The sequence below is a fragment of the Amblyraja radiata genome, chromosome 9 (assembly GCF_010909765.2).
Source record: "Amblyraja radiata isolate CabotCenter1 chromosome 9, sAmbRad1.1.pri, whole genome shotgun sequence".
Lineage (NCBI taxonomy): Eukaryota > Metazoa > Chordata > Chondrichthyes > Rajiformes > Rajidae > Amblyraja > Amblyraja radiata.
Genome location: NC_045964.1, coordinates 19,926,283 through 19,941,610, shown reverse-complemented (window position 1 = coordinate 19,941,610; position 15,328 = coordinate 19,926,283). Strand labels below are relative to the sequence as shown.

Sequence of the window (15,328 nt, the reverse complement as noted above, 5' to 3'; positions counted from 1 at the left end):
CCACTGTGCCGCCGTATTTGCAAATTATAAATCTCATTCCAAGTAAATTAAAGAACCTATGATGACATTTTCAAATGCATATATATGGTTAATTAAATATGTCTTCAGAAAGATGCCGAGAAGCTGCTTCTGGTCAGCTTATATTTATTTTGCCCTTGGAACCAAAGTTCAAATCCACTCTAGGCTAATTAATTTAAAGTCAGATTTCTTTGAAAATTGTTAAGATCTTAAGTAGAAAATGCGCGATTCTGATCTAATCTCCAGTGATGTATAGTAGCTAACTCTGGGCTATAAATACTACTGGTGCAGTTAAATAAGAATATTGGATTAAAGAGTGCATCTGTAAGATTGCAACTCAGATGCATTACCAAAACGGAGTTGAGAAAGTTATTTGACTTAATGCCACATTGCAAGTCGCCATGTTGTGCTTGTTGGAATGAATTGCTTGTTTGGTGAGTGTCACTTTGATCATGTCTCCCATCTTCTTGGATATCTCTTCCATTCATTTTTCTCTACTCTAGTTTAGATCCTCTTTACTGCATCTAAAATAGTCTGAATCAGTCTTTTCTATTACCCTCAAAGATATAATTGGCACAATTTCCATGTGCTCCAAGGCAAGGGTTATTTGGTTCTATTGCCACAGAATTATTTACCTCTTTACGGTCTTTTTCTTTTACTGCCAGACTCAAGTTGTTAAAAATCATCTATAGCTTCCAGTTTCTTTGAAATTGTAGAGGTATCCTTTTTTAAGTACCCATGCTCTCATAAATTGACAACATTCCTTGTCACTCAACAACCATTCTTTCTCTTTAATTATTTTCATAGGTTTTTACCTTTCTATTCTCTTCTCAGTACTTGCCCAAACATGATTAACCGCAGGAAGTTGACACTAAAAAGAATTAATTAATATTTGAATTATATTCTTCACCAAATGCCGGTCAATCCTCACATTAGTTTTTCTTAATAAATAGATCCTTTAAAAAAATTGTTTCATTGTTTTTCTTTCAAGATTTCAGATGTGCCAAGCAAGCTAATAATAAGATAGATGTCAGTCTGACTTAGAATTTCAGGAGCATTTGTACAATGTGCGTTTTCTCATCTAACATCGTTTATGAGCCATGCTGGAAGGATGGTATAGATTGTTTAGCATAATGGGCAATCGGATGGAGTTCATAGTTGAAAAGTGAAATTTAAGGGAAACAAAATCTTAAATATTGATACTTGAAATTCTGCACTTGCAAGTGCAGAAATATCATAATTTGAAAACGCATGTATCATGATCACCAGGTTTACTTGAGAATTGTGCAAGAGAACAGGCAAGTTGCAACAGATTAATAGTTTACAACAGATTATGTCGTATACACCAGGGTGCAATGAAATTCCTAATTCACGTGAAGTTCACAAAGTAAACAGTGTAATACAGTCATGATATTTACAGTGGTAATTGTAGTATTATCTTTAGCTATGAGAGAGCTACCCTGAGACAGGAGGATGGCTAATGTGTATTGATTTAACAAGGGATGCAAGAATGATTCAGGAACTCCAGGTCAGTGAACCACACATCAATGGTGGGTAAATAACTCGAAGGAACAGGATCTAACAGCATTTAGATAGGCAAGAACTGATTAGTGATAGTCAGCATGGCTTTGTGCATGGGAAATCATGTCTAACAAATGTAGTGACTTTTTTTTGAAGAGGTCACCAAGAGGATGGAAGAGGGCAGGGCAGTGAACATTGTCTATATGAACTTCAGCAAGGCTTTTCATTAGCTCGGGCTAGTCCAGAAAGTTAGATCACATGGGTTCCATGGTTAACTAGCCAAATTAATTCAAAATTGGCTTGGTGGAAAGAAGCAGTGCAGTGTTGTGGTGTGCTGCAGAAATCTGTTCTGGGTCCACTGTTGTTTGTCATCTATATTAATGACCTGGATGACATTGTGCATCCAGGTCATTAATGTGGTTACTAGATTTGTGGACAACACCAAAATTGATAGTTTGGTGTACAGTGAGGAAGGCTAAGTTTACAAAAGGAATGGAATTGACAGATGTGTGGTGATGGATTGTTGAGAGTCAAATCAGGGCAGGACGTGTCAAATCAGGGCAGGACGTCCGCGGTAAATGGTAGGGTCCCGGAGAGTGTTGTGCAACAGAGAACAAATGGTACAGATGCAGCATCATATCACTAAAAGATGCAAAGCAGGTAGACGGTGGTGAAGAAGGAGTTTGACACGCTTTCAGGAGTTAGATTGTCATGTCACAGCTGCACAAGATGTTGGTGAGAGCACATTTGGAGTATGTTGTGCAGTTTTGGTTGCCAAACTCTAGGGTGAATGTCATTGAGCTGGAAAGAGTACAAGAAAAGATTTGCCAGCATGTAACTGGGACTTGAGGGCTTGAGTTATAAGGAGAGGCTGGAAAGGCTACGAGTTTTTCACTGCAGCACAGAATGCTGAGAGGTGACCTTATAGAGATGTACAAATTTATAAGATGCACAGCCACAGTCTTTTTTCCAGGGTAGAGTTGTCCAGAACTACAGCACCTGGGTTTGTGAAAGGCGGAAGATTTAAGAGACCTGAAGGGTAGATAGGAATTTTTTCTGCGTCAGCAGTCATTTCTACAGTAATCTTCGTATGCTATTGATCTGCACACCTATTTATATCCTTTGCTCATTGCTGCAACAACATAGCTTTGATTGCAAACAAGGAGAGTATGGGAAGTGCTTTCAATAATGTGCCTGTCCCACAGGCGATTTTTAGGCGCCTACAGGCAACTTAGCTGTCACCACATGTTCGCAGGTGGTTGCCAGGGTGTCGCCTGTATGGACGTGAATGCTCTCCTCAGTCGCACAAAGCGTCGTAGCGTCTTTCCCATCTCCTCCCCTTTCGGCTTTCCGCAGAGACCGCTCTACAACTCCCTGGTCAATTCGTCCGTTCCCAACCAAACCACCCCCTCCCCTGGTACTTTCCCTTGCAACCGCAGGAAATGCTACACTTGTCGCGTAACCTCCCCCCTCGACTCCATCCATGGACCCAAGCAGTCTTTCCTGGTGAGGCAGAGGTTCACCTGCGCCTCCTCCAACCTCATCTATTGCATCCGCTGTTCTAGGTGTCAACTGCTCTACATCGGTGAGACCAAGCACAGGCTTGGCGATCGCTTCGCCCAACACCTCCGCTCAGTTCGCATTAACCAACCCGATCTCCCAGTGGCTCAGCACTTTAACACCCCCTCCCATTCCGAATCCGACCTTTCTGTCCTGGGCCTCCTCCATGGCCAGAGTGAGTCCCACCGCAAATTGGAGGAGCAGCACCTCATATTTCGCTTGGATACTTTACACCCTAGCTGTATGAACATTGACCTCCAATTTCAGGTAGTCCTTGCGTTCTCCCTCCTTTCCCTCCCCTTCCCAACTCTCCCACAGCGTAATGTCTCTACCTCTTCCTTCTTTCCGCACCCCCCCACTCCCACCCCCACATCAGTCTGAAGAAGGGTCTCGACCCAAAATGTCACCTATTCCTTCGCTCCATAGATGCTGCCTCACCCGCTGAGTTTCTCCATCATTTTTGTCTACCTTCAATTTTTCCAGCATCTGCAGTTCTTTCTTAAACATAGCGTATTTCTGGTTGCCGCAGAATTTTCAACATGTTGAAAAATCTTCAGCAACAGTGGGTTTGACGTGTATAAGAATATCTTGACCTCCTGACGTTGGTACTATGGTAGGTTGTCGCCAGGTTAACGTAGGTTGTCGCCAGGATGACGTAGGTTGTCGCCGGTGCTGACTTTGGTGAATTCCATTGGCGACTACCTACGTTAATCGGCAACAGGTACCGGCGACTGAATTGTCGTACATTGTCGTAGCTTGTCGCGGGTGGACGTAGGTTGTCGTAGGTGTGGTCGTAGCAGAACGTCCTAATAGTCGCCGGTTGTCGGTAGCTTGCCGTAGCTTGACGTCGGCTACGAGGTAGGTTCAGGTAGACATTGTCGTAGGGGGGTCCAGTTGCTGGTTTTTCGACGACTTGCTACGACTATGACAGTCGCCGAAAAAATTGCTTAAGTTGGACAGGCCCATAAAGTTTCTCAGTAATGAGACTGCAGAAAAAATTTGGAAATTTGTTTTACTATTCCCACAGTATTTACAACTGAACCGTATAGCTTGAAACTACAATTAGTATTCCTGCAGGTATCTCTGGCCCTGCAACATTCTCTGATTCAACATGAATCTCAATTTTTTGTACCAGTTTTATACATGTCTGTAATTATGTTTGTTCCAATGTGAGATCACTAATTGATTGTATGTCTGGGCAGCAATGACAGAATTGTAACTTTTTGAAAGATTTCAGAAATGGAAGCACAGCTTATGATGCATTGCATTTAACAGTGCCTATCACATTTTGTAGGCTCAGATGACAACAACCTGAATTCCATCTTTTATGAGCATTTGACGAGATCTTTGCAGCACAGCCTCTGTGGGGATCTGATGCTGGGACGCTGGGGCAATTTCAATACTGGAGATTGCTTCATTCTTGCCTCTGACTACCTCAATGCACTGGTTCACCTTATTGAAATAGGCAATGGCCTCGTCACCTACCAACTGCGGGGATTGGAGTTTAGAGGTGAGAGACCAGCTATGTTTTACAACTGCACACAACCTACGGTTTTCTCTCGTAATTGATAAAGCAATAATCAGTGGCCGAGGAAATATTGCACTTGGTTCTTTTATTCCCTCTGCACACAGAAAATCAGTTATTTCCAAAGTGCCAATCTGAAACGCAATTGGCCGGTATGAATTGCGCATGTGTAATTTCTGCATCAGGCGAGCATTGAGTGATAAAATTCCCTATGGAAAACTTGATTTGAGTGTTTTCCCATGCAAATTAAGCTCGTAATGTTGTGAGGTGCATCTATAATTGGTACTCAGACAAAACATAATATGGCACTGAAGCTGGTCCCAGAAATTGATCTGCAATCATTCATCCACTCTTTTAAACATCTACGACACAGATTCCCTTTCTCCTGTATTTATACACTGTGGACATCTTTATTGTAATCATGTATAGTCTTTCCATTAACTGGATAGCATGCAACAAAGAAGTGTTACACTGTACCTCGGCAAACTAAGCTAAACTAAACTTGTGCTGCCCGCAGATCATGTACCAGCCAATCGTGAGACATAACTCTGGGTTCTCCTTCGGTAACTTGGAACTATCTAACACTACACCCCCACCAAAACTTCTATCAAATCTGATTGATATCCCTGGTGCATGCCTCTTCCTCACACAACTTGACTCCCAGCAAGACTTTAATATGCACCTGACGAGTGTTGTTGCTTGATCCCCGTAAAAATCAGAGAACTGGTGCCAATAATTTTTGTATGTAAAAAATGTTTGGTCTATAATTTGAGCTTATGTCCATATTAAAACAGAACAGTGTTAGTTAAGAGGCCAGACTAAATCAGAATGTAGACCATGTCAACCAGTAAAGTGTAACCATGTAAAGCTCAAACTGGGGCTCTGAAAATAAAAGAGGGCTTACCAATGTAGCATTGTTTCACAGATAAGAAGTTACCAATTACAGTTCCACATTAATTCCTTATGGCAAGCTTGAATATGTTTATCGAGTAGGATTAGAGTTAGTGTGGCTTTATACTTCATATCTGATTAAATAGCCAGGATTGAGTGCCACATGGAGTCAAGCTGTAATTTCTACATGGTAAAACCAAAATGTATAAAAAATATACCCTTTAATAAAATCTGACAATGTGTACTTTAACTGCATGTGATTTTTTTCTATTACAAATCTCAAATTGTGGCATATAGAGGCAAATAAATAAATGATGGGTCTTTGTCCCAAACATTATGGAGGGCACTGTATGTTCTGAAATGCTTTTATAAAACAAACAATAATATTGCAAAGAAAAAAATCATGCCCAAGTCTTTGTCGTTTGGAGCTTATCTGGGGGTTGGACTGTTTAATAGCCTGCTGATAATTGGGAAGACCCTGCTCCTGAAACTAGACATTATAGTTTTCAGGCTTCTATATCTTCTTCCTGGTGGCAGGAGTGAAATGAGCATGTGGCCAGGATAGTGTCTCTGATGATGATGGCTGCCTATTTGAGCCAGTGGCACCTGTAGATCGCTTAGATATGGGGAGGTCAGTACCCGTGATGGACTGAGCAGCGTTCACCACTTTTCTTAGTTCCTGCGCATTTGAGTTGCCAAACCAGGCTATGTTGCAATCAGTCAATATTCTCTCTACTGCACAGCTGTATATTATTTTAATGAATGCCATCATCATCCCTTTTGCTTGCAGGCACCTACTGTCAACAGAGGGAGGTGGAAGCAATCACAGAAGGGGTTGAGGAAGATGAGGGATTCTGCTGTTGTGAGCCAGGTCACATTCCTCACATGTTGTCTTTTAATGCCGCTTTTGGTCAGCGCTGGCTCGCGTGGGAAGTCCTGGTCACCAAGTATGTGCTGGAGGGCTACAGCATAACTGATAATAGTGCTGCTTCCATGCTGCAGGTGTTTGATCTGAGAAAAATCCTCACAACTTACTATGTTAAGGTACAGTATTCAACCATTCTGCAAATTAATATTGACAAATATCAAATTGCATTGAACTGTTTAACATTATGCAGTTTGTATGAATGGTTTGTAAATGCTGTAATGAATCCATTTCAATCTGTATTTGGTTAAGCTTTATTGAGTGTTTTCTGCTGATACTCGTGACAGGTAGCATAGAATTGAAGTAAAATACAAAAATATAAAAGTAAAAAATTGAGGTCAACATTGAGTTGATAAACACTTTATTTAGCTATATTTGCTTAGATGAAGGGGATTAATCAAGAATGCATATTTCTAATGTAACAATTTTCATGGCATGCTTACATTTACGTTCACTAGAGAACAAAGTAAAATAGAGCGTAATCTATGTAAAAGTAAATAATTAACAGCTTCAATCTAGAGATAGAGACATTGGATATTTTTATTTAAAATCTTTATTCGGAGTAATTATTTTCATTTGGGGTATTCAGGAGCTGAACTGTGAGAACTCTGCAATGTATCACCAACATGCAGCTTTGAACAAGTAGTGTGATGTGTGTCAAGTCAAGTTGGTCCTGGCTGAGATATTTTAAATTGTGCTCTGCTGTCCTGAGAGTTGTTATTGAAAGACAGAACAGCCTTGGCAAGGTCCTTAATGCTGTTTGTTGCAGAGCACACAGGAATAATGGGAGATGGGAAAGATAGAATAAAATCAACAAAGTGGCTAATGTTAAAAAAATTGATTCCATGGCCCTTCAATGCTTTATTAAGGTAAAATGTTAATAATCCAGCACATTTGTGATTTTGGTGGGTCCAGAACAGCAGATCTTCTGTACAATTGAATGATACTCTTATGGTTCTGGCCACAAACCTACCCTCATTCTTGACCTCAGGAGTGCCAGACCCAAAATCCAGCTCGGGCTACATGTCTGCTCCGTCTGGCCACACTCTGGACTAATGCTCAAGTTGGTCGCCATGATTTCTGAACTATGGCAACTATTGACTTTAGACTTTAGAAATACAGTGTCGAAACAGTGCTCAGGCCCACCCATTCCGTGCTGAACAGCGATCCTTCTTCAGTAGCAGTAATCTACACATGAGGGACATTTTATAATTTTTTTAATTGAAGCTAATTAACCTAAAAACCTGTATGTCTTTTGAGTGTGGGGGAAACTGGAGCACCCGGAAAAAACCCACATGTCACAGGGAGAACGTACAAACTCCATACAGACAGCACCCGTAGTCAGGATTGAACCTGGGTCCTTGACGCTGTAAGGCAGCAACTCTACCGCAGTGCTACTGTGCCGTCCCTGATGCTGGATTATCAAAGTTTTTCGGTTTTGAGATGATTATTGTTAATATAATTTAATTTATGTAACTATTGTTCTATGGGAAAGGTTACAGGTATGTAACAGCAATTGTTTTACCTTCTGTTGTTTCATTTGCTTCCAGAGTATCTTATTCTATGTTGCAACTTCTTCCAAGCTGGAAGAATGGCTTGCAAATGAAACGATGCAGGATGGGCTTCGAGCATGTACTAGCCATAATTATGTGGACGTGGATCCCACCTTTAATCCTAACATCGATGAGGACTATGATCACAGGCTGGCTGGTGTATCAAGAGACAGTTTCTGTGGGGTTTACTTAAATTGGATCCAGTACTGTTCTTCACGAAGAGAAAAGGTATGATCTACAACCCTGCTGGACGGGCAAGGGGAGCACATTCGGGGGTAGCTATTAAAATTGAATTAGATAAATATTGACACCAAGCAATTGTAAGGGGAGAAGGGAAAAGGCAGAAAGTCAACTAACTGGATTGCTCTTCAATTTCTAACTGGGTTTCTAGACTTTTGTTCTATATGCATTGTACACCAGAAAAACTTCATGGGCAAAATTATGTCGCCGGGGGGGGGGGGGTGAATTAAAAAAAAACTATAGATATTTCTTCATGGCTAATGGCATCTTTAGTATGTAAGAAGTATTTCAATGTAAATCACAAAAAGGCTCCAAAAATAACAGACCCATACGGTTGAAAGTGGATGCATGGATTGACATGGTTTAAAACTGGATGGTGTTAAATGGGCGATGGGTGAGCAGTAGAGTATTGGCCATTAATACAATACAAAATCCTCGCATTTAAAAAAAATAATTGTTTGTTAATAACCTCTTCTTACTTGTCTGTTTTGATATTGTGTAGCTCAAAGATATGATTTCCTGTTGTGAGATTCAAGGGCATATTTTTTTCCATATTCACATCATGCTGATATTTTCTTGATTAAAATGTTCCTTGGTGGCAGAGCAAGGCAGGGGCAATTTGTGAACTTAGGCGATGCATGTACTCATGCTTTGTTTTTTTGAACATTTTCAGCCTTTGTCTTCAGAGAGAGACTCTCCGTTGGTGATTCTGTGCTACGGACTGAGTGTGCTGGGGAGGAGAGCTCTTGGGACAGCTTCCCACCACATGTCCAGGTACTGATTTAATGATTCAAGGATGGTGGATTGTGCACTCATGCTGGATTTCTGCCCATCAAAGTACATGCACTATTTCAAGTGCCAGGGGTTGTTCCTGAAATACTGGAAGGCCTAAGACATGGTTGTCACAAACTGTTGCAATGATAAATATTTGATAAGCTTCAGCTGCAGCAGGTTTATTACCTAATTGTTGGCTTGCTTCCAGGTGTGATAATTAAGCGTCAAAAATTGTTGTGAAAAACTGAGATTTCAGATATTAGGATATGTTGGCAAAGAGATAGCAGAACAACTATTGAGGTAATTCATTAGAAAAATAAATTGAATCAGAAATCCAGCAATATGTCATACCAATTATTTAAAAGACATCCCACAACCTTCCCTTCATCTCTTTATGCGGGTCATCTCCCTTGTACTTCCAAGATAGACATACAATGCTGGAATAACTAAGCGGGTCAGGCAGCATCTATGGAGAAAAGGAACAGGTGACATTTCAGTCGAGACCCTTCTTCTGACTGAGTCGGGGGACTCTTGTACTCCTTTCAGTCCAGATAAAGGGTCCTGGCCCAACATGTCAATGGTCCATTTCCCTCCGTAGGCTTTGCCTGACCTGCTGAGTTTCTCCAGCTTATTGCAGCCCCAAAATTCTGAATCTTCTGTCTTCTATTTAAAAGATGCATAATTTCAAATTATTTTGAATTTGTTCTGTTCAAACAGCTGAAAACTACTGGCCAGTTAATTTAAAGGTGACATCTGTGATAGGAATAGCAGTTATATTTAAGCTTCAGATCCCTTCATTGGAACAGGCTATGAGAAAAAAATCTTTAGTTTCCAGTGGGGGAGGAATGTGTAGAACAAGGAGAATATCTCAGATAGGGTAAGGTTTGTGTTGTATTTCAAAAATAAATTTTATTTGTAGTAAAAAATATATAGAAAACAAAAAGCATGCAAAGTTCTTAATACATTGTTAAGAGTCAAGAGTGTTTTATTGTCGTATGTCCCGGACGGGACAATGAAATTCTTACTTGCAGCAGCACAACAGAATATGTGAATATGTAAACATTGTACATAACAGGAAAAGTTCAATAAATAACAAATATGGTGCAAATAACAAATAATAATATAGTCTTGCAGATTAGAGCTCATAGCTTATTCGTTGTGTTTAATAGCCTGATGGCTGTGGGGAATAGTCTGTCCCTGAACCTGGACGTTACAGTTTTCAGGATCCTGTACCTTCTTCCTGATGGCAGTGGTGAGATGAGTGTGTGGCCAGGATGATTGTGGGTCCTTGAGGATTTTGGCTGCCTTTTTGAGGCAGCGACTACAATAGATCCCTTCGACGGTGGGGAGGTCAAAGCCGACGACAAAGCCGTAGGTCAAAGACTGCGCAATGGTCACACCTTTTTGTAGTCTTTTTCGCTCCTGGACGTTCATGTTGCCGAAACAGGCCACAATGCAACCAGTCAGAATGCTCTCCACCGTGCACTTGTAGAAGTTTAGGAGAATCCTCTTCGACATGCCGAATCTCCATAATCTTCTCAGGAAGTAGAGTCGCTGATGTGTCTTCTTTACAATTGCATCGGTGTGCTGGGTCCAGGAAAGATCTTCTGATATATGCACGCCCAGGAATTTGACGTTATTGATGCTCTCCACCATCGTCCCATTGATATAAACAGGATTGTGGGTCCTCATCCTTCCCCTACCAAAGTCCACAATCAGTTCCTTGGTCTTACTGATGTTGAGAGCCAGGTTGTTGTGCTGGCACCATTTGGTCAGATGATCGATCACATTTCTATACTCTTTGATTCATCCAACTACAGTGGTGTCGTCGACGAACTTGATCATGGAGTTCGCACTATGACTGGCTTCACTGTCATGGGTATAGAGTGAGTAAAGCAGGGGGCTGAGCACGCAGCCTTGAGGTGCTCCTGTACTAATTGTTACCGAGCATGAAGTGGTTCCTCCAATTCGAACAGACTGTGGTCTGTGGATGAGGAAGTCAAGGATCCAATTGCAGAGGGATTCGCAGAGACCCAGTTCCGTGAGCTTGGTAACCAGCTTGAAAGGGATGATGGTATTAAACACTGAGCTGTGGTCTATAAACAACAGCCCGACGTAGGATTTTTTAATTGTACGAGTGGTCCAGTGGAGAGCCAGTGAAATTGCATCCTCCGTTGACCTGTTGTGGCGGTAAGCGAACTGTAGTTGGTCGAGGTTCTTGTCGAGGTAGGAGTTGATGTGCACCATAACCAACCTCTCAAAGCACTTCATCACCACCGACGTTAGTGCCACTGGTCGATAGTCATTGAGGCATGTCACCTTACTCTTCTTGGCACCCGTATTATTGATGCCCTCTTAAAGCAGGTGGGAACCTCAGACCGCAGAAGTGAGAGGTTGAAAATGTCCGCATAAACTCCCGCCAGTTGGTCTGCACCAGTCTTGATAACTCGACCGGATATACCATCAGGTCCAGGTGCTTTCCGAAGGTTCACCCCCCTGAGGGATCTTCTGACGTCGGCCTCTGTGACTGTAACACTGTCAGGGCGAATAGGGGCTCGAGAAGGCACATCAGTGTTCTCCCTATCGAACCGTGCGTAGAACGCATTGAGCTCGTCAGGGAGTGATGATTCGCTGTCGTTTGAGCCGCCTCCTGATTTCGCCTTGTAGGAGGTGATGGCATTCAAGCCCTGCAACAGTTGCCGAACATCCATCTCATCCTCCAGCTGAGAGCAGAAGTCCCTTTTGGCCTTTTTGATGGCCTTACCAAAGTCGTATCTGGACTTCTTATAGACCTCTGCATCGCCAGACCTGAATGCCCGGTCTTCAGGAGAATGCGGATCTCATGGTTCATCCAAGGCTTCTGGTTAGGAAACATTTGAAAGGTTTTTGTTGGAACGCAGTCCTCCACACATTTCCTTATGAAGTCTGTGACGACTGTGATGTATTCATTCAGGTCAGTTGCCGAGTCCGTGAACATTGCCCAGTCCACAACCGCCAAGCAGCCCCTCGCACCTGATGAGCAAATTTTATCAGTGATTAAGAGGGAGCGTGTTTTCCACAGTCCTAATCTTTGTTTGCCCCTGGCTATCCGATCCATCCAATTTTTGCTGTACGCCTCTACCCCATCGAACCGGACCTGATGATGAACGGGGCTGAAAGTTGGTTGCGAGTTTCCAAAGAGCACGGTCTTGCTCTTCTTGCGATTTAATCTGATTCTTGATGCCAGATCAAACTTGTCGCTGATGCTGATCAATCTGCGGACCAACCGTATAGCCAAGAAAAAGATGGTGACATTGTCCATGTAGAGGGAAAATTTGATCTAAGTGCCCTCACTGCCTGGCAACATCACTCCTCGTATGTGTTTATCCTTACTGATAGATTCAGCAGAGGGTTCTACACAGCACACAATCAAGACCAGGGAGAAAGAGAGAAACCCTGCTAGCTTTCGACGATGCGAAAGCTATGTTTTCTACTCATTTATTTTGAAAGCATGACCGATAATAGTGTAGATTCAGCTGGATTCAGTTCTGAATTCCCCATTGACTTAATGAGAAGCAGTTACCAGCACAACAGAGATGCAAGGAACTGCAGATGCTGGAATCTTGCGTAGAACACAAAGTGCTGGAGTAACTCAGTGGATCAGGCAGCATCCTTGGTGGAAATGGATAGGCGATCTTTCAGGTGGGGTCCTTTCTTCAGACTGAAGAAGGCTCCAAACCCAAAACTTTGCCTATCCATGCCCTCCAGAGATGCTGCCTGACCCGCTGTGTTACCAGCACATGAAACCTCTTTGTCAGTGTAAATGTGCCACAGGACTTCCCAGCAGGCCAGACTACACAAATAAAATAGAAAAATTGAGCCAACATGACAACAGGCAGGAATAGTCAGCTCTGATACGGACAGGAAGTATGAGTGAGCTATCCAAGTTGGAGGATTTGATATTGAGTCTGGAAGGCTGTATCATGCCCCAAAAGGAGGTGAGTTGTAGTTCTTCAAGCTTACATAGGGCCTTTATCTAACAGTGCAGGAAGCCAAAGATCCATTGGTCAGAGTGGAAGAATGGTGGTGAGATGAGAAGTGCACGGAGGGACAAAGCTGTGTACATTTAGAAAGATTATAAACTGACTTACCGGCTGAGAAGTCGAATCCTACTTCTCGTCTGCAGCTGCAGTCTTCCGCTGATCCCCATGTGGAGATGCCTGATGTAATGGGCTGTGTAGGAAGGAACTGTAGGTGCAGGTTTACACCGAAGATGGACACAAAATGATGGAGTAACTCAGCGAGACAGGCAGCATCTCTGGAGAGAAGGATTGGGTGACATTTTCCCCTCAACCTCTATTGATCATTTGTTTTGAAGTGGCAGGGTCTGCTGCTTTTTTAAACTACAAGAGCCAAGTTGGGTTTAGAAATTATTTCATGGGCTTTGCACTACAATAAAATTGTAATCAGGGGACCAGTAGGAAGGAGGAATTGATTACATCTTCACAATTTGGGATTGATCATCAATTCTCTGTTGCACCTATTTACTATCTTGTGTGGTTTATAGTTGATGAACTTTTTTTAGAGTTTCATAAATGTGATAGTTGATGACTATCTTGCATGTTTCTTTTCAGCAATCTTGAATCTTTTCTGTACGGCCTGCATGCTTTGTTCAAGGGAGATTTTCGAATTTCGTCTGTACGGGACGAGTGGATATTCGCTGATATGGAGTTGCTGAGAAAAGTGGTAGTTCCTGGAATACGAATGTCCCTTAAACTTCATCAGGTAAACTTGAGACGTTTGTGCAGAAGTTCAAAATAGTGGCCTTTGTGTCCTATGGGAAAGTGGCTTTCTGTATTCCAGATTAGTTTCACTATTGAGTGAGCAACTGAGAGGAGGAGCAGAGTGACTGTTCCAAGAGGTGTATAAAAGGAAGGTAGGCACTAGTAGAGTGGCCAGTCGGGAGCAGACATGTTGCGGAGACTGTTGAGGTGCAAGTGCTTTGTTAAGGATAAGTGCAGAGAGTTCAGCTTATAACACTCCAGCCTGGAGGCTGAGAGGAGGATGACGGCAAGATAAGATGAGGACTTTTTTTTGTGTTATTCTCCCTTGGACTTTGTGTATTAGAGGTGGCATTTGGAGCACTAGAATGCTTTACAATTTGGATGAGAATGTACAAGGCATAGTTAGTAAGTTTATAGATGGCACCAAAATAGTGATGTCGTTCGTGGACAGTGAAGATGATTATCAAGAATTACAGCAGTATCATGATCAGCTGGTGAAGTCGGCCAAAGAATGGTAAATGGAGTTTAATTCAGTTGGGTGTGAAGTGTTGCATTTGATTCAAACTGGGTGAATCCTTTACAGTGAACGGCAGGGCCCTGGGGAGTGCTGTAGAGGAGTGGAACCGAGGAGTGCAACCACATAGTTCACTGAAAGTGGTGTCATGGGTAGATAGGGTGGTAAAGAAGACTTTCAGCACATTGGCCTTCATCAGTCAGGAAATTATGTATATAACGTGGAGCATGATATTGGTGAGGCTGCAATTGGAGTATTGCGTTCAATTTTGGTCACCCTGTTGTAGGAAAGATGCCATTGCTGGAAAGAATGCAGTGAAGATTTACAAGGATGTTGTCGGGTCTCAAGTACCTGAGCTACAGGGAGAGGTTGGGCGGCTAGGCCTTCATTCCTTGGAACTGAGGTGTATAAAATCATGTGGTGAATAGATAGGGTGAATACACTGAGCCCTTTTCCCAGAGATAGGACAATCAAGAACTAGAGGGCATAAATTTAAGTTGAGAGGGGTAAGATTCGATCGGAACCTGAGGAGCAACTTTTTCACTGAGGGTGTGGGAATATGAAACGAGCTGCCTGAGGAAATAGTTAAGGGAGGTACAATAACAACATTTAAAAGACATTTGGACAAGTACCTGGATAGGAAAGGTTTAGAGGGATGTGTGCCAAATGCAGGCAAGTGGGAATACTGTAGATGGAGCATCTTGGAAAATATACGCTGAGCAACCAGATAAGCCTTCTGACCATTATCGTTTTATTAAAAATAGCCAAATGAAACTTGATTTGGCTTCTAAATGTTTTGTACTAACCAGTTCAAATGAAAATATATTTAATTAACTAAGTCTTGATGACTTTCAAGCTGTTGAATGAGAATTAATTATTTCTTGCCTAATCATCAAAGGAAGAAGCTATGCATGAGTCATGAACTGAATGTAATTTATTGACTACAGATGATCTCATTTAAATTTAAGGTCATATCGACACAAATGCTTAATAGATGTAGATTAAATAATGTAAATAACCTAATTGAGCCAACAAATCATGAGC

The 15,328-nt window shown here is 42.1% G+C and overlaps 1 protein-coding gene across 3 annotated transcripts in view; it reads left to right on the top strand.

Moving 5' to 3' along the window:
- pcnx1 (pecanex 1) overlaps positions 1-15,328 on the top strand; it is a 207,777-nt gene that overhangs the window by 168,975 nt on the left and 23,474 nt on the right. For all 3 annotated transcript variants that reach the window (XM_033026821.1, XM_033026820.1, XM_033026819.1), the window contains 5 exons: positions 4,394-4,609; positions 6,306-6,559; positions 7,991-8,221; positions 8,907-9,007; positions 13,621-13,771. In XM_033026821.1, coding sequence (XP_032882712.1) covers positions 4,394-4,609; positions 6,306-6,559; positions 7,991-8,221; positions 8,907-9,007; positions 13,621-13,771 — 953 coding nt within the window. The remainder of the gene's footprint in view (positions 1-4,393; positions 4,610-6,305; positions 6,560-7,990; positions 8,222-8,906; positions 9,008-13,620; positions 13,772-15,328) is intronic.